The 20,610-nt window shown below is 38.9% G+C and overlaps 1 protein-coding gene across 1 annotated transcript in view; it reads left to right on the plus strand.

Moving 5' to 3' along the window:
- The window catches only part of col24a1 (collagen type XXIV alpha 1 chain), a 111,615-nt gene that overhangs the window by 33,098 nt on the left and 57,907 nt on the right, over positions 1-20,610 (plus strand). The window contains exons 6-14 of the mRNA XM_084428463.1: positions 524-577; positions 2,787-2,840; positions 5,116-5,160; positions 6,074-6,127; positions 6,973-7,017; positions 9,067-9,120; positions 9,796-9,840; positions 11,026-11,079; positions 12,592-12,636. Coding sequence (XP_084284589.1) covers positions 524-577; positions 2,787-2,840; positions 5,116-5,160; positions 6,074-6,127; positions 6,973-7,017; positions 9,067-9,120; positions 9,796-9,840; positions 11,026-11,079; positions 12,592-12,636 — 450 coding nt within the window. The remainder of the gene's footprint in view (positions 1-523; positions 578-2,786; positions 2,841-5,115; positions 5,161-6,073; positions 6,128-6,972; positions 7,018-9,066; positions 9,121-9,795; positions 9,841-11,025; positions 11,080-12,591; positions 12,637-20,610) is intronic.

The raw sequence follows: 20,610 nt of genomic DNA on the forward strand, positions 1-20,610 counted from the left end.
TTAGTGTGTTTACATACACATAGGAAGGAGATTTCGCCCCTTAAATCTCTCCAAATCCGCTGTTAACACTTGCTTTAATCTGTCAGCACAGAAGAACATGATTTGCATGTATCTTCCTGAACTTTAGGCATGTTTTTGAGTTTGCTTTTTTTTACTTCACAAAGAAGTTTTTGATGGCTTGTTTTATGGGATATATGGGTAATGCTTTAGCCATTTGTTAACTTTAGTTAACTACATTAGTTGCCAAACTAACAATGAAAAGTACTTCTAAAACATTTCTTATTCTTAATGTTAATTTAGGCATTTACTTACACATTATTAAAATCAAAAGTTGTATCTGTTGTAAAATATTATTTAATTGACTTGAGCTAAGATGAACTAACAATGAACAGTTGTACTAACCTTAACAAAGTTGATTAAATACTGTAAATATGTATTGCTCATTGTTATCTAATGGGACTTTATTATAAAGTGTTACTGATATATGAGATCAATCTGAATTAACACTTTGTTTATGTCCCAGGGAGCCAAAGGAGATCCAGGACTGTCCCCAGGTCAGGCGCCGAAGGGTGAACCGGTAAATAGTACACAAATGCAAACTACTACAACTTCACTCTCGGGTGCTTTGAAATGTCTTTGTATACAAAACCGTAAACTACAGCAATCACATCAACCGATTTCCTGGCCTTTAAAGGCATAGTTCACCCAAAAATAAAAACGTCTTCTTCCATGCAGCACAGAACAAAAAGTGAAACTTTAGCAGAATTTCAAATAGTCTTCATTTCGTTAACGAATTCTATGATGAAATATGTTCGTTGACGACCTTTTTTTCCCATGACTAAGACGAGACGGCACCAACGTCATTAAACGATAACAGTCACTATATCCACATGCAATATCACTGACGAAAAAGACAAGACTAAAATGTACTTGAAAAAGAAAAACTTGACCAATGTCACTATTTTATTTTTGTCGAATAAAAGAGGAAACAAACTGTTTTTAACAAGCCGCTACGGTTGCCAGATTTCAAGAATTAAAACCCCCAATCGGAGCTTTTCAGTTAAAAGAACATGTTTTCTACCCGGCGTTTTAGTTAATATTTGCAGTCTGGCAACCCTCTAAACTGCTGAAGAAGTGCAGATGATCTGGAAACACAAAACCAGTTAGCTGGAGTTCAGCAATCAGCAAAACAAAGCAATAACTTGGAAATCAGCATAACTTAAATATAAATTTGACTGGGTAAAGCATGGCATGAACATGAAACTCAAAGCAGTGGACTACAGCATCAGAAGATGACGAAGCTAGACCACCATGAATGGCAAAATCAGGGCTATAAATACATAGACTACTAATGAGCAACACCTGAATGCAATGAAACCAATAAACCAATGAGAACGTAACACTAATGAAAACAAAAGCCCATGGCATGAACAAAAGGGAAACGTGGGGATCATATGGCACATGAAAACATAAAACCCAACCAAACACCAGCCTTAGAAAAACAGGACAAGGTTGATTAAATATGATAAAAACTAAAAAGTACATTTGATACAGGACTAAGACTAAATTAGTCAATTCTTCTCCACAACAAAAATGGATGGGAAACTGGGGGCCTTCGAGCTTCAAAAAAAGTTCACTTCAAATATCAAAGTATCAATTTATGGGCCCTATTTTAACGATCTGAAACGCAAGTATCAAACGCGAAACGCAAGTAACGTTGTGGGCGGGTCTCGGGCGCTGTTGCTATTATACCGGCGGGATAAATTACTCTTGCGCCCGACGCAAATCTAAAATGTGTTGGTCTGAAGCAGCTTCATTACTCATAGGTGTGGTTTGGGCGTAACGTGAAATAAACCAATCAGAGCGTCATCTCACATTCCCTTTAAGAGCAGGCGTGCTTGTTCCATGGCGGATTGCTATTATAACGGCGGATTTGCCAGGAGCGGTTCACAGCCGAGGAGACCGACGTTCTCGTCAGGGCCGTAAAACACAGAGAAGTGACATTGGGGATGGAGAAACACACCCAAATTAGCTTCGGTTAAACAGGCGTATAATAATTTGGGTAAATGTGTAAGCTAGATTTTTGCCTATTTTTTCACATCTTCATGGACACCACAATGATTTCCCTCATGTGTTAATATTTTTCCTTGTAATAATGTATGATTTGCAAAAATGAAAACTGCTGCTTCTGTGTAGATGAGAGAAGCAAAGTGTGTGTGTGTTGTGCTCACGCTACATTATGGCCAAGCATGCGCCCTTAAAATATCATCTGAATAACATGAGCACTGACTTTAGACGAGGTTTCTCCTGGTCAGTGGAGGAATTGTTTTCTGAAACTGCAAAATAGCACCAGGGAACGTTTGCGCCGGAACACGCCTCCTCTTTTCCCTGAACCGCCCCCGGGAGCGCAAGTTCATTCCCTAATTTACCGACGTGCGTCTGTGGAGGGAAAAGTCCGCTGTGCGTCGGGTGCAAAATAGGAATGAGACATGCGTCAGTGTATAAAGTCAATTGCGCTGGGTGCGAGATAGGACCCAAAATGTGTCTCGTCAGGTTTGACATCAATGGAGATTGGTCACAAGACACTTGAGAACCATTAGTATCAAACTTGGTATTTTTACTGCTATTTTCATTCTATTGAAAGAGAAGAATACAAAATATGAGTTTTGTTAGGGTTTCATAAAAGAAATGCGAGAGTGAAGAGTAAATGATGACAAAATCAGTTGTGGGTATGACACTCGTGTGATGGAGGACAGCACTAAGTGTCTTCTCTTTTATTATTTCAGGGTGAAAGAGGACGGCCAGGTCCACCGGGTCCTAAAGGTGAAACAGGTCTGAAGGTAAGTTCTCCCGCACCCGTTCCAGCTGAATTATGTGCTGTTTGCAGCGTGAGACGTAGTGTTTCATCCTTCACACCGTTCGTACAGTATCTGTTACGCCACCATGGCAGCAAGGCCTCTCTCAGCGGCTTCTGGATCGGGTTACGGACAAGAATAAAGACCCTGTGTGGTGTTTTGGGGCAAGCGAATGTCTGTTCACACTTCCCGAGACGTAGCTTTGCTCGAGGACCCGCCGTCACTTGGGAGCCCCTTTAGAACCTGAGATCCCCCAAAGGTCAAGGGTCGTCTTTTAGAGGAAAGGCGCTCCGCAGGGGGACTCGCTCCTGATGAGAGGAACAGTCGCATGTTGCATCTTCAAAGGCAAAACTGGTGCAAGTTTTAGCTCACCTAACTCAGCTAGAGGATATGTTTTTGTCATATTTAAGGTTTATGACTTGTGTAGGCGGGTTTGTGGTGAGAGCATAGGAGGATGTCATGAGGTAGCTCTTGTTTTGGTTTATGAGGTGAAGAGAACCAAAGGTTGGAAAGTCCTTGCAAAGTCCTTTCAGTCATGACTTAAAAGTTGTTGGCCGGAGCTCATTTTAGGTCCGTCTTTTGCTAACAGTGGCCCAGTGTGATTGGATTTTCACTTGTAATCCCAAGAGCACTTTTAAGACTGTGTGGATCAACTCTTAGAAAATGAGCGTTCTCCAAGAGGTGTTTTCTTTGGAAATGGAGCCCTTTTGGACATAGCTTTTTTCCATTGAGTGACCGGTCAGGCCAGCAACCTTGTAATTAATAAAAAGCAGATCTGTATGGTTAGGTTAGTGGATCCTGGACTGATTCATCTGAGATGAAACCAGAACCATTGACAGGAGAGATCAAGTCATGACAGATTATGAAGTGGCGCACAGAAAGATGCCTCTCTCAGATCCCCAGTTCTGTTCTCTTCGGTGGCGTGTTGCACTTGAACAATCAGATACACACAGTTTTATTTAAAAATATCTGTTTTGGCAAGTATTCACGCAAAAAATTGTTGGTTTTGTCTTAAGTGAACATTTGGGGGTAAACATCCTATGTGTAACATTATATTATATCTGTGCATTCGTTCTTAAAGTGACAGCAGCCTAATTAATGTTAATCAAACAATGAAAGTCAAAGAGGGAATCCTTCTCTATTCTTGACTGAATAACTTTTGTAGCTTTAATAATAATCAGTTTATTTGTAATTAATATACTAAAGACTATGCAGATTATTTTTACATTTGATTATTCAATTCCTGTATTATTTCTTACTGCTTGTTTCTTTCTTATATTGTATTTGTTTGTTATTTGCATCTTTGTTCATATTTTTAATAACAAAGATGAAATAACAAAAAGAGCTGTATTGTGATTATTAGCGTCCTCTAACATGAAAACATGGATTGCTGGAAAATTTCATCAATGGCTGGGAAGCATTGTGCCGTAAATGACGGAAAATTCCTTCAATGGTGGGGAAAGGAGTTAAAAGTCCTAATAAACTAATAAAATAATGTCTTTACTTTAACTTCACCTCCCACAGAATGCCGGAGTCTTTGATCTTGAGCGTGGTGAACTTAAGCGATCCGTTTAAATGCTGTTTTATTGGTCATTAGTATCTAGAGCACTCTGCTTTTGCAGTAAAATCTTTAAAGAGTTTAAGCAGAAGTAGTCCTACAGGCTAGGCGTAAATCACGGTGACCTCTGATCATCATTGTCTTCTCAGGTGCAATGCAGAAGGCCTGGAATTTTCCAAATTTAGAGGATTGCACCACACTTGAACCTCTCCGCTCGGTCCGACACACAGCGCCACCTGCTGGCAAACAGCCGCCGGCACCGCTATCAAATCAGGCATCTAAATATCAAAGTATTAGACTTTATGATTGCACTGTTGTGCTTCAGTACAGTTGGCACAGATTGGTTCCTGCACTCGAGAGCAGGCTGGAAATGTTTGCAGGAGAGGAGTTCTGACCCCCCCTCCCCGTCTCACTGTCGGGACTTGTCTTTCTTTCATGGGCTCGAGCTCGAGCTGTCAGACAGGGAAAGCTTTAAAGGGTTTTGACAGGTCTGGGGAAATTCTTAAGGGCTATTAGTCTTATCTGAGGCCACTGGGACTTTAGGCAACACAATCCCAGAACTGCGGAAAAGATAACACGTCAAGAACGACTCTTACTTGTTCTTACGATTGTAGGGATATGGGAAAATTCTTTGCTTTGTGTTCTTACCGTTGTTCTGTAAAAGAGTTGAGTTATAATCTCTTTTCCTTTTTTCACCTGCAGGGTCCCAAAGGCTATCCAGGACCAGCAGGTCTGCCCGGAGAACAGGTGAGCGGAGGTGGATGTCGGCCTTTTGTGAGGTCTTCACAAAGACATTTTACTGTTTCAATCATTGTCAGACCATATTTAGAGCTATATTTAGCTAGTGGTGTTTGCTAAGTCAAGTATAACTGCTATTATTATCAATCATACTTAAAATAGCTTTATTGCCATGCTGCCGCACTGAAGTTCTTCACATCGCTTCTTTTAGCTATCAGATCCTATTTTAGTAGATCAGATAAATGTAAACGGTTCCATTTGTTGTGAACTGATACTTGAGACATGTGACAAAATGGACAAATTTTTCAGATAATTTCCCTCAATTTAAGGAGTTCTTGTTAATAGCAGCAACATAATTAAATAAATAAATATATGCATACATGCATAAAATGACTACTGCATTTAATGCATGTGTGAAAAGCTAAATATATGTATTTTTTTCAATACTTTTCAGATGTTTTTTAATAAATGGAGCTGACATTCAGTTTCAAGCATCCTGAAGTTGAATGCTAGATATCTCTTGTATAGCAGCCCTCCTGCCGCACATATTTAGCCTGTACAATCAGGTTTATGTCCCTCCCTACGTGTTTGACATGGCATTAAACAGATCTATGAGTTGTACCTCTTTGTACCTCCTCAATAACCGAGTCCGGAAGGTTTGGAACTCAATACATGGAGACTTTCATTCAGTCACAAAGCGCAGTCTTTATATGCGGTCACCTGATGCAAAGATGATCCGCGCTGGAGTCGCGCAGCTGAGAGGAGCCGCCGTCTGGACCTCAGCCAGGGTCAGGCCGCGGAGAGCCGGTCCGGCCCGTGGATGCTTTGAGAGAGAGATGCCATGGGGAACAATAGTGGCTCTATTCGTCCGCTGGCAGCCGTTCTCATCTCTCATTCACGTTTTTCTTTCCTTTCTCCTCAGGGTTTGCCAGGATTGCCAGGCGTATCTGGGGCGGCAGGTTACCCTGGCAGGCAGGTGCAGTGACCGATATCCACTAAAAAAAAGTCTTACTGATTCTGTGTCACTACTTCTTTAAATTTGATCCTTAATTTAAAATGAATGCCAGACAGTTGTTCAGAATGTACCGCGCGGTATACTGTGCACTGTGTACAGTGTTAACACCTGTATTTAGCTTCGTCCACTTGTGATCCGATCGACCAAAATGCTTCTTAATGCCAGCTGTAAACAGGGCCCTAAATTTGAAATATTAAATTAGATTTTTGTAAGTAGATTTATTTGCTCATAGCTAAGGTAGATGGCTTGATAAAAAATTCGAAATGTCTTGTCCATTAGGTGGCGCTGTCCCTAAACTTCACCAGTACCATCAGGGTATGGTGGTGATGACATACACCAAATTTTGTTCCAATAGGCCAAAGTGTTTCAAAGATATGGCCTTCCATCCTGTTCCTTGCCATCAAATCTAAATATATTTTGAAATATTCACTTTGATGCTTAATTTAAAATTAATATCAGGCAGCTGTTCAGAATTTAATGCGCGGTATACTGTGAAACAGTACACAATATGCAATGATAAACATTTTAAGGCAAGACATCACAGGTGAATATAGTAAAAAAATAATAGATATCACCACATACTTCTCAAATTGATTAATCAAAGAACACAAAACAATTGTTTTGTATTCGTTTTCTGAAATGTTATGTTTAAATATGTATAAATATAATGAATAAATTATGTATAATAATATATACTAGATAAAGCCAGTGTTCATTTTGTTGACATATTAAAGTTTCATGATCTCTGATGTGTGTATATGTCTGATATGTGAATGTGTGTAACGTTAAAGTCTCTTGTGTCTCAGGGTTTGGGAGGACCAGAGGGAAACCCAGGACCTAAAGGTGTTAATGTACGTACAGCTGCTGTCTCATGCTTTCCTGTTCAAACAGTGTCGGAACTCTTACATTATCTCACTGTGAGTCACAGGACCAGATAAAAGAGAGAGAATGTTGAAAGAAGAATCGAGAGCAGATCAGATCCTTTTAAATTGTTCTGTTTTTACTGCTTTGATTCTTGACACGTGGGACAAAACCCACAACTTTACCTGCCATTCGTTCTGAAAATGACCATCAGAACAACCGTAACGCATCAATGACCATAACGCAAAACTTCAAATAGATTCAAATAGATATTAAATACTCCTCTTTTAGAATGTTTCACAAAGTCCCTGCTAAACATTCATAAAATCTGACTAAATCAAAGTACAAAAATCAAACATTTCATATGCTGTGAGTTTAATTAGGCAACACAACTGGTGAGTTTTATAGGTTTTTTATGATTTCATGATTTTTTTGATAATATCCCACAATATAAGTATAATTTTAGTAGCAGCAACACAATAAATAAATAAATAAAATGCCGCTGCATTAAATGCGAATATATTTTTGTCAACATCAGATTTTCATCAATAGATGGAGCTGAAAATCAGTTTTAAACATCCTGAAGTTCAATGGCAGATTTTTCAATATTTATAATAAATATCCGATGTTGCTGTACAAAAATCTAACTTTTCACCTGCTCTGAGTTTAATAAGGCTACACAAATGGTAAGATTTATAGAATTTTTTAAATATTGTTTCAGGATTTTTGAAAATTTTCGTCAATTTAAGTAGTTAGTAGCAGCAACACAATCAATCAATCAATCAATCAATAAAATGGCTGCTGCATTTGATACATGTGCAAAATATATACTTTTATTGTCAGCACCTGTTAGATTTTCATCAATAGATGGAGCTGAAAATCAGTTTAAAACATACAAGATTTTACAAGATTTATCATAAATATTTGAAATGATTTTTGGATCTGATGTTGCTGTTGACCCATTCTAAGTGATTAAGGGAAGAAAACATGTAGTTGCACGCTAATGCAGGGGAATCCATCTGAACATGTAGAACAGATTCTCATCTCAAGCAATCATCTGAAACAGTTCTATGAGATATGAGCCTTATTTCCACAGTCCTCTAGCCTGTTTTGTCCCAGTCCTCAAGAATCAGTGAGCTGTATAAAGTCGAAATTGAGACTGCTGCATCTCAGGGATTTTGCATGTTTCAGAAACGCAATTGCTTTCAACATCTGGCAGTGTGCCGCGGCACAGGAATGTGCAGAGACAGGAGGAGGGCCGTTTCTTTCATCTTTGACTGATAGTACATGTGATCTCACTTAACAAGACAGAAGAACTGTACATATAGCGATTCGTCCACCTACAGCAAGCGAAAATACCAACCAATCTCTCACTCACCGCTTTGAATGATTTGTGTCCAGTGCATGTGGAATGAGATGATATCACACCTGATGCTGACATCATATTGCTCTGTTTTATCGATGTGTGTAAGCTGATTTATGTGTACATTAGTTGTAAATTACTTTGACAGCAATATAGTTTTATAAGGTGACATATAAAATGAGGATGATAAATGAATGTATCTTGTAGTTCAGGGTGAATCAGGTCTGTGTTAATAAATAACACATAAATAAATAAATTATTTTTGAAATCAATGTGGCCCAATATCTCAGTCGAACAAAACTTGTCAGTAGATTGGTTTGCTCATAGAATAGGTGGAGATTTTAGGCTCATGGCTTATTTAAAAATTCGAAATGTCTTGTCCAGTAGGTGGCGCTGTCCCTAAACTGCTCCAGTACCATCAGGGCATGGTGACGATGACTCGCACCAAATTTTGTTCCAATCTGCCAAAGTGTTTTAAAGATACGGCCTTCTGTCCTGTTCCTTGCCATCAAATTTCTTGATGCATTATACGTAAATAGTACAACTTTTGCCCAGCATAATATCAGGATTATATGACCACAATTTGGGGACTATTTGATAAAAGATATAGGAGGAGTTTGAAAAATGTAAACGTGCAATTTTGACCCATTGGAGACATTTGTGTTTTCTGTATCAGGGCTTCATCGGACCTCCAGGAATTGCAGGACCACCAGGACTGGAGGGAGAGAGAGTGAGTTTAAATGCACAATTATACAGTCGTCATTTCAAATTCATTGCGAGAATCAAGCAGGTGATATTTTCATGAATTAGAGTGCAGTAGTGCACTTACAATGGATATTTAGTTGGCCAGCATGTAGGAATGTGAATAAACTGCTAAAATATTCAACTAGCTTAAACATTTAAACATTACAGTTTAACATGAGACAGGTGAGGTCACCCCCCAGCCCTGTCTCCAGTCAATTTCACTTGGACTTGTCTCTAGCTATTGTTTCGTACATATGCAGCAGAACATTTCACTGATTCATTTGTACGTTTCCTGTACACTTGCCCCAAAGCAAGCTTCACTCGCTTTACGTACTGATGGACGAGTCGAACCGATCGCAGGCCGCAGATGCTGTTCATATCTCACAGTATTTCCTTAAATCAGCATAATGCTGCTAATGCTTCGTCCGGACATGTTAAACTGACAAACACACATGGGATGATTAGGGCCGAACGTTGTCAAATCTGCCATCATTCTGGGATTTACAACAACTCTCAACACAGACGCAAATTCCCAAATGAATGACGTGATCCTGAAAACACACAAGGCAGCGTTCAGATTGATGACACCCTCCGGCTCAGAATGATCGATGTGTGTCAGATCAGATTTGTTTGTAACTGCGATCATCTCGATGTGTTCCAGGGAATTCCGGGTCCGGTGGGAATCAAGGGTCCCAAAGGAAGACCGGTAAACTCTCCCTTCCTTTATAAGCATTAGTCAGGGGTTGTCATGCAAATGATGCATATTTAAAACAGATTACTTATGGGTATAGAAAAGCAAGAATCTGTGCTTGTCATCTGCCGTCCAACTGTGAAGCCAATGGCATTATGCAGATGGAAGACGTTATGCATGTATAAAAGTCTGCATTAGTAAAGAAACATTGCTTTAATTCTTGAAGGAATTGAGAGGGTTATTCTAATTGATGTGTTTGTGGGAAACACTTTCTGCTTCGAAAGAAAAAACAATAGAAATGCCACAGAATCTGCTATTCATTGTACAATAGCAGAAAATAGTCTGCGATATCTCATCATTCTGTTTTTGTGACTTTAGAGTAAATAGTATGTTAAATATTATTAAATTAATTATTATTAATTTATATATATATATATTTATTATTATTATTATTATTATTATTATTATTATCAGTGTCAGCCATTAAAAAGTTTATGGTTTTCAATCAGGGGTTTCTGTGTAGATGTTTTAAATCTTATCATGACATATATAACTATTTAATTCACAATTTTATAACAGATATACGTAAATTATACTATACTATGTAATACATAAATATTATACTATATTATATTGTTGCGTTTTTAGTGTTCTCAATGGAAATGATCCATATATAATGAAATAATGATATTTGTTTAGACACGCATAGTTTCTGCATGTGAATAACTCTTGATAAAGTTAATATAATCTTTAAGCTTGTAAAATCTCAGCTGATTTAGAGTGTTGTGCCTGAGAAAGCCTGAAACATCACATCAGAGCTGTTGTGCCAGCTGGGCTCGCTGCCCGTCGTCTGCAGGAATGATTAATCCCAGGCATCTCCAGTGAGGATGAAAGCTTGTTGGAAGACGTTCAGAGGCCTTGGGCTCAGAGAGACACAAGCAAACATGCAGACGGAGAACATACTGTAAAACACAGATGCAGATTCTTTACTTTTCTTTACATGCACTCGTCATGTATAGAGAAATACAGTAGAGTCAAACAACTTCAAGATCAAAGTCACAAGTAAACGAACTGTTGGGATGTGTGTGATATGATATCATGGAAAAGCATTACCTCAGGACACGAGCGTTCAGATGTTTGAATGTCAGCGTGACTGATGTGAGACTGACAGCGTTTGAGCTGATCTGAGATCTGTTCCAGGGTGTTGTTGGCGACGCGGGCGAGAGAGGACTTCCTGGACCTGATGGAAACCAGGTACGTGTTTCTCTGCCATCATTCAACACTACACTGGATTTTTGTCTTGTTTTCCAGTACTAATATCTAAACACTCTTAAAAAAGACCTTGTTCATCTGTCTTTAGTGTGTAATGTTGAGTTTTTCTCTATATCAGAGTCAGTGTTTCTGAACTTCCGGGAACGAACACGTCACAATATTCCTCATTATAATAATTCATGCGCAGAATAAAGGGGCGGGGCCTGGTTGAGTTAGTTAGTAGTGTGTTAAACTGGTGGTTATGGTAAGGGGCGGGACATTTCCCAAACACACTCGAAGCGCTCGACCAATCACAACACACTGCTCCAGCCGACCAATCAGAGCACAGTGTGCTTTTCAGAAGGAGGGGTTTCATAGAGACAGGAAGTAAACAGAGCGTTACTGACAGACTGGGAAGAGAGGAGCCGCAACAATGGAGAATATGAGGAAAATAATCAACATTCAAGCAGGAAAACCTGCTCTAGTAGAGACCAACATCAAGACTTTGTGAAAGAGCTTAATATGGGCTCTTTAAATTAAGATACATTTACTTGAGAAACAAAATTATTGAAGATATCAAGACTTGCTTTCTGAAAAGTCTTGCTTTCCCTTTAAATTAAGTTTATTTTTCTGACCCCAATTGGCAGATAATTGTTTTTTGTTTTAAGCACAGTAGGCACTTCATTTTTATACATTTTCTTCAGAAAACAAGACTTAATATCTTAAGTAATTTTGCATCTTAAGTGAATCTATCTTGATTGAAGAATATTTAGATTCTGGAGTAATGATGCTGAAAATTCAGCTTTGATCTCACAAATAAATGTACATTTTACAGTATATTCACACAGAAAACAGCTGTTTTACATTGTAATAATATTTCACAATTTTACTGTATTTTTTTATCAAATAAATGCCGCCTTGGTGAGCAGAAGAGACTCTTTTAAAAACATTTTAAAAATCTCACCGACCCCAAACATTTGAGCAGAAGTATATCATAATCATAATCTGAACCAAACCTAAAGGATCCTAATTTTATTCCAACATAAAAGTTATCAATACAGCTATTATGATTATCAATAGGAAATCAAAATGAATTTAAAGAAAATCTTTCTTGGTTGTAAAAGGCCTAAACTTCCCATGTGATGTCATTCAACTCTTCAGATTTACTTCTTGATACAATGTTCAAAATGAAACAAAGTATCAAATAGAAATGTATCCAGATACTCAGATTCTCCTTGTTTAATCCCATTATAATTGATTCCAAATTATGCTAGAGATTCCAATAGGAGTCTATATACATGTGCATAGAGGATACTTTGACTATAGATGGTGTTTCCACGATTTTGGAAGAATATTATTGTGCCGAAACCCCAAGAAGCTGAAGGGAGATCTTTGATGTCTTCCACACAAAACCAGTGTTAAATAAAAGCAAAGAAAGTTCAAAGATGTTTGAAAATAATGCGACATGCAGACAGAAGTGCAGAGCTGTTTCTCAGGGTTGTGTGTGTGTTACAGGGGCCCGTCGGAGGAACCGGCAGCAGTGGATTCCCAGGCCTGAGAGTGAGTCCTAAACACACACACACACACACACACACACACACACACACACACACACACACACACACACAAACACAAACACAGAGTTCAATCAGCTTTAACTTCTGACGGCCGACGCAGAATCCTCGTCCTCTCTGGAGCCGTGCGGATATGACTTCATATATCGACGATACCGATAACCGATTATTCAGAATGATACCGATATTTCTTAAGGAAAACAAATCTCTCCCAACTAATGCTGTAACTATACAGGCACTCCTCTCATTTGGTAAATTACTATAATACTAGAGGTTAAAATTAACAACAGAGCATGAAGACGGTAGTTTTAATAAACACTTTTCTTCATGACAAATTTATTCAAACACACATATATAATTAACAGTAAATAATCTTCTCTCTAGTGTTTTATAGCTAACTAATGAACTCTGAACTTCAGATAACTCTCCTGAGGTAAATGTGACGTTATATCGTTCTCAAGCTGTTTTATTGACATCTTTCTGCGGTTGAAACGCTGATCGATGGATTTCACGAGACATTATTCCTTTCTGTAAGTTGTTCTGTATCTTTCAACATTCCTTCTGATGTTCTTTTATGTTTATTTGCTGCTGTAACTAGTAGTAAAGAGGAAGAGATGATCGGTTCTACAGCGATCTGTCACACACATTAAAGAGACATTTATTTTTTGAATATTTCATGATTAAGATGACAAACTTTGAAAGTTGAGACTTTGTTTTATATTAAAAATAACAAAGCATATTGTGATTATTGGATGTGAGGCGCTACAGATTATTTTTAGTGAAGTTTTGTTCATACAACAACTGAAAACAGCACAGATTGTAGATTTAAGAATCGATATTGGCTAGTAGTAAAGAGGAAGAAATGACTCTACAGCAGTCTGCTCAAAGCTCTTTGAGATTATTGTACGGGAGGTGCTTCATATAATAAAATAAATGTCATAAAATAAATGTCAACTGAAATAAACTAAAATATAAAAGAAACTGGTCTGCCTAAACCTCAATACACCGCTTTTACAATTGACCCTTTTGTAACCTTGATTATAATGTTATAATCTAAGTTACATTACATTAATACTCAGAATACTTCTACAAAGTAATATAGTTTGTTTGCATAACCGTGTACAGTTTTCAGTTGCGCATGAATACAGAATCAGATTCAGAACTTGTTGTAAAGTTGTTATCTGGTTTTTCTGAGGTCTTTTGGTTGGTTTTCAGCAGTGTGTTCTGCTACTGTAAAGAGTTTAGTCCCGCCGGCAGCTCCTGCCAAGAGAATATTTATAATACTCTGTGTGTCCTGGCGTCCGTTCAGCAACAGAACACTTCAGCATTATAAGATAAACTGCAGGATTTTAGGCGAGATGAAAAGAGACAGAAAGCACCTGAGGTCATAGTCATCAACATTTAATCATTTAGTAGACGTTTTTATCCTAAGTGACTTACAAATGAGGAGAATAAAAGAAGCAATCAAACCAACAATAGGACAACAATATGTAAGTGCTGTGACCAGTCCCAGTTAGTCTACAATACACATAGCTAGGTGTTTTAAAAAAAAAAACATTTTTATAGATATATAGAATAGTAAGTGTGAGTATTACTGTGTCAAGTGTTGATGCGTCTTCAGCAGTTTCTTTAATTTGGCTAAAGACTCAGCAGCTCTGGTTGAGTTCAGCAGGTCATTGCAAGTTTATGAGGAGAGGAGTGACGTGCGTCTCTTCGGCTCGATAAACACACTCTTGCTGCAGCATCTGGATCAGTTACAGAGGTTGACAGATGCTGGAAGGAGAAAGCAGTACAATAGTCCAGTCTGGATAGAACAAGAGCTTGGAGAAGGAGTTGTGTAGCTCCGAAAGGAAGGGCCTAGTGATGACATGTAGATGGAGAAGAGTAGCGGTCCCAGCACTGAGCCCTGAGGCACTCCAGTAGCTAGATGATAGCAGTGATGGGAAAAACCATGTTTCTGAATGACAGATCTAGTGATGACATGTAGATGGAGAAGAGTAGCGGTCCCAGCACTGAGCCCTGAGGCACTCCAGTAGCTAGATGATAGTAGTGATGGGAAAAAACATGTTTCTGAATGACAGATCTAGTGATGACATGTAGATGGAGAAGAGTAGCGGTCCCAGCACTGAGCCCTGAGGCACTCCAGTAGCTAGATGATAGTAGTGATGGGAAAAAACATGTTTCTGAATGACAGATCTAGTGATGACATGTAGATGGAGAAGAGTAGCGGTCCCAGCACTGAGCCCTGAGGCACTCCAGTAGCTAGATGATAGTAGTGATGGGAAAAACCATGTTTCTGAATGACAGATCTAGTGATGACATGTAGATGGAAAAGAGTTGCGGTCCCAGCACTGAGCCCTAATGCACTCCAGTAGCTAGATGATAACAGTGATGGGAAAAAACATGTTTCTGAATGACAGATCGAGTGATGACATGTAGATGGAGAAGAGTAGTGATCCCAGCAGTGAGCCCTGAGGCACTCCAGTAGCTAGATGATAGTAGTGATGGGAAAAACCATGTTTCTGAATGACAGATCTAGTGATGACATGTAGATGGAGAAGAGTTGCGGTCCCAGCACTGAGCCCTAATGCACTCCAGTAGCTAGATGATAACAGTGATGGGAAAAAACATGTTTCTGAATGACAGATCTAGTGATGACATGTAGATGGAGAAGAGTAGTGATCCCAGCAGTGAGCCCTGATGCACTCCAGTAGCTAGATGATAGTAGTGATGGGGAAAACCATGTTTCTGAATGACAGATCCTAGTGATGACATGTAGATGGAGAAGAGTAGCGGTCCCAGCACTGAGCCCTGAGGCACTCCAGTAGCTAGATGATAGTAGTGATGGGAAAAAACATGTTTCTGAATGACAGATCGAGTGATGACATGTAGATGGAGAAGAGTAGCGGTCCCAGCACTGAGCCCTGAGGCACTCCAGTAGCTAGATGATAGTAGTGATGGGGAAAACCATGTTTCTGAATGACAGATCTAGTGATGACATGTAGATGGAGAAGAGTAGCGGTCCCAGCACTGAGCCCTGAGGCACTCCAGTAGCTAGATGATAGCAGTGATGGGAAAAAACATGTTTCTGAATGACAGATCGAGTGATGACATGTAGATGGAGAAGAGTAGCGGTCCCAGCACTGAGCCCTGAGGCACTCCAGTAGCTAGATGATAGTAGTGATGGGGAAAACCATGTTTCTGAATGACAGATCCTAGTGATGACATGTAGATGGAGAAGAGTAGTGATCCCAGCAGTGAGCCCTGAGGCACTCCAGTAGCTAGATGATAGTAGTGATGGGAAAAAACATGTTTCTGAATGACAGATCCTAGTGATGACATGTAGATGGAGAAGAGAAGCGGTCCCAGCACTGAGCCCTGAGGCACTCCAGTAGCTAGATGATAGTAGTGATGGGGAAAACCATGTTTCTGAATGACAGATCCTAGTGATGACATGTAGATGGAGAAGAGTAGTGATCCCAGCAGTGAGCCCTGAGGCACTCCAGTAGCTAGATGATAGTAGTGATGGGAAAAAACATGTTTCTGAATGACAGATCCTAGTGATGACATGTAGATGGAGAAGAGAAGCGGTCCCAGCACTGAGCCCTGAGGCACTCCAGTAGCTAGATGATAGTAGTGATGGGAAAAAACATGTTTCTGAATGACAGATCCTAGTGATGACATGTAGATGGAGAAGAGTAGCGGTCCCAGCACTGAGCCCTGAGGCACTCCAGTAGCTAGATGATAGTAGTGATGGGAAAAAACATGTTTCTGAATGACAGATCCTAGTGATGACATGTAGATGGAGAAGAGTAGTGATCCCAGCAGTGAGCCCTGAGGCACTCCAGTAGCTAGATGATAGTAGTGATGGGAAAAAACATGTTTCTGAATGACAGATCCTAGTGATGACATGTAGATGGAGAAGAGTAGTGATCCCAGCAGTGAGCCCTGAGGCACTCCAGTAGATAGATGATTGTAGTGATGGGAAAATACATGTTTCTGAATGACAGATCCTAGTGATGACATGTAGATGGAGAAGAGAAGCGGTCCCAGCACTGAGCCCTGAGGCACTCCAGTAGCTAGATGATAGTAGTGATGGGAAAAAACATGTTTCTGAATGACAGATCCTAGTGATGACATGTAGATGGAGAAGAGTAGCGGTCCCAGCACTGAGCCCTGAGGCACTCCAGTAGCTAGATGATGGGTCTTAGACACCTCACCCCTCCACGACACCCTGATGGACCTACTGAGAGGTAAGACTTGAACCATTGGATTGGAGTTCCTGAGATGCCCTTCATCATGAGGGTTGACAGGAGAATCTGGTGGTTAACTGTGCCAAAGGCAGCACACAGATCCAGTAGGATGAATACTGAGGATTTGGAAGCTGCTCTTGAGTCTCAGAGATTCAATAACCGAGAGCAGGACCGTCTCAGTTGAATGATGTTGTTGTCCAAAAGGTTGTTCTGTGTAAGAAATGTAGAGACTTGGTTGAACATGACTCACTCAAGCACATTTCAAGTGTTCAGGTGTCACAAACATCACATCAGGGTTTGCTAGCAGGAGTTCAATAAGCAGATAACATTGCTTACAGACATCATTGAGATACTATTATAGCTTATATATATATATATTATTATTATTTAAGTCTACATAGCTTTTATTAATTTTATTTCAGCTTTAGTTATTTTAGTACACCATGTTAAAATAAAAATTAAAACTAGCTGAAATAATATATTTAAGTTCATTTAAGTGACTGCGCTTAAATAAAGCAATCCAAAAATAATACTAAAATGTTAATAAATAAATAAATTGATTTTTATGTTTTATCAACAGTTTAATTTAGTTTTTAATCATTTATTTAAATATTTTAACATTTATTTCATTTTTGAGTAATTTGGCCATCCACGATTGTTTATTAGTTGTTGTTGTTGTTTTATATAAATATGTCTGTATAGTTTTATACATTTTTATTCCAGTTTTAGTTTAGTACATCAAGTTAAACTAAATGTAAATGATAAATGTTGAAAATATAAATTTGATTGTATTTCAGTTAATGTTTATTTTATTTCAAGTAACGAACATCGTGGTTTTAGTTTTAGCTAACGATAATAACCCTGTTAAATTCACTCTTACGTTCCTCTTCAACTCTTTTCCTTCATTGGTAATGTGTGATTCCAGGTGTGATTGCTGCCATGTGTTCGGCTCCTGCACGTCTGATTCACCAGTTAAAAAAAGCCAATCCTCTTACATGTCATGTTCAGAAGGCAGTCTCTAACAGTCGAGGACTCCCTCTGGTTGTTCCGGCTTTAAAACACACATGTCCGAGGCTGGCCGAAGCCCCAGAGTCTCGTAAAGCGGCGGACAGAGATGTCAGACATGTTTCTCTGCTGTCGGGGTGTCAGGCGGGAAGATTTAAAGCGGGATGTTGCAGATTCCTGATGCGTTTTCATCCTGCCTTCGCTGTTGTTCCTGTATCTGTCGGCCGTCCCTTCCTCAGATGATGATCCGTGTTCTCGTCTTGGTGGCGGAGAGGGTTTGATGTGTCTTTTAGAGCCATGATTTCAGTTTTGTGCAATGAAATGTTGATGTTGAGTCGGACACGCTGAAACGGGAAGTACATGAAATAGAGACAAAATAAAGGTTGCAAAAGGGTTTTTTCTCAGCGATGCCATAGAAGAACCATTTTTGCTTCCCTAAAGAACCTTTCTTTTTTTTTCTTAGTGTGTGAAGAACATTTTTTGAACATATTTTCCTCTATATGGAATGAATAGATTCCACTGATGCCAGTTAAGAAGCTTTATTTTTAAGCGTGTAGAACAAGAGAGGCGTGCTTCTGTTCTTGATCCGCTATTTCATGCCATCTTTATAAACCATACACTACCGTTCAAATGTTTCGGGTCACTTTTTGAAGAGAAGTTAATACTTTTATTCATCAAGGACTCATTAAATTGATCCGAAGACATTTATAATGTTACAATAGATTCTGTTGTAAATAAATGCTGTTCTTTTGAACTTTCTATTCATCAAAGAATCCTGAAAAATAACATGTACGACTGTTTTCAACATTGATAACAATCATAAATGTGTCTTGAGCATCAAATCCTCATATTAGAGTGATTTGTGAAGGATCATGTGACACTGAAGACTGGAGTAATGATGCTGAACATCAGCTTTGATCACAGGAATAAATTACACTTTACTATATATTCACATAGAAAACAGCTGATTTACATTGTAAATAAATATATTTCACTGTTTTTACTGTATTTTTGATCAAATCAATTCAGCCTTGGTGAGACTTCTTTCAAAACCCTGAACTTTGGAATGCAAGCGTTTCATTTTTGCATTACCTTGCTTGTCTAAAGTTCCCAGAGTCCGCTTGCACTAACTATTATCTGTGAATCTGACATATTAGCAGCACATTTCTCTCCGAGTTCAGAAGTTTTGCATCTCATATTCCCTCAGTAGAGACAGTAAGTCATTTTTCACCTCCTTCTCTTTCTTCTGTCATTGTGCGGCGGACAGAAAAGCTTTTTCATGGCATGTGTGTGATCTGTGGATCTGTGTGTCCATTAAGACCTCTTTCAGCTCCAGATGTGCAGATCTCCCTAAAGCCACACGTCTCCCTCACACTAAATAAAGGCGCTACCATGTTTTTTGCACATGTACTATGGTAATACCATGGTATAATGCTAATGCTTGAAATTATGTAATGATTTGAAATTATGCTAATGTCTCTCTAATACATACTTTTACTCGTCGTTCACTAATAACAGCCACTCATGCTCTACCGGTCAGAAGTTTTAGTTTTTTAGTTTTTGAAAGTCTCTTCTGCTCACCGAGGCTGCATTTATTTGATCACAAATACAGTAAAACAGTGAAATACATTTATTTACAATGTAAATCAGCTGTTCTCTATGTGAATATATAGTAAAGTGTAATTTATTCCTGTGATCAAAGCTGAATTTTCAGCATCATTTCTCCAGTCTTCAGTGTCACATGATCCTTCACAAATCACTCTAATATGAGGATTTGATGCTCAAGACACATTTATGATTGTTATCAGTGTAACTGTGATATATTAAATTTTTTTAGGATTCTTTGATTAATAGAAAGCTCAAAATAGGCTCCAGGTGAAGTGGAGGCTGGTTCCAGACATGCGTGCGGTTTCTAGTTTATCGTCTGACGGCCGAAAGCCTTTAATGAGAAACAGCCTCACAAACACTCACACACCACAGGCGCCGGATCTGGACATGGTTTCAAATATACAAATATGACCAGAAAATATTTTAGAACAATATATTGTTAAAGGTATACTATGTCTTTTTTTTTTTTTTTTTTTTATTAACCAAATTTAAATAATGAATCAATACATCATCAGTGCTTCTCCCAAAACATTATTTTTCCCTGCTATAGAATATATAAATATTTTCCCAAAAAATATATTATTATTAGGCTAATTTTTACATTTTTAAAATCATTACAATATTTAATTTTTTTATTTTTTATTTGAAGTTTTTCTGGGGGGTCATATGCACATGATAGTTACAGTGCCTTTTACCTCAGCGGGCCCCTGGTTAAAGGTGAACTAAGTAACCTTTTTTACCTTAACTGAACAGCTTCGGAGTCATTGGAATGGTTATATTACTTATTTCGGGTTGAATGGTGGTCGTTTCGCACCCCCCTGGTGGCCGTGAGCGGAAAATCCGCACTTGCAACTTTGAGCCGGCGGGCCGCCGGCCGCCACGTCAGGAAGTCTCGCGTGATATCAGGTCTCGCGATGTAAACAATTGCTTTACGGCCAAAAGAAATCTGCTAAAATGCCGTCATTATTGCGCTCCCTCACGCTGTCCGAACCCGAATGAAGAAGACGTTTTAAAGAATATCCCATCTGCTTTGATGTCGTTGATCTACTAGCCTCTGGTGTCTGAGAATCGCCAAAGAGTTTTTACAACAGTGT

The sequence above is a fragment of the Rutilus rutilus genome (assembly GCF_951802725.1).
Source record: "Rutilus rutilus genome assembly, chromosome: 13".
NCBI lineage: Eukaryota > Metazoa > Chordata > Actinopteri > Cypriniformes > Leuciscidae > Rutilus > Rutilus rutilus.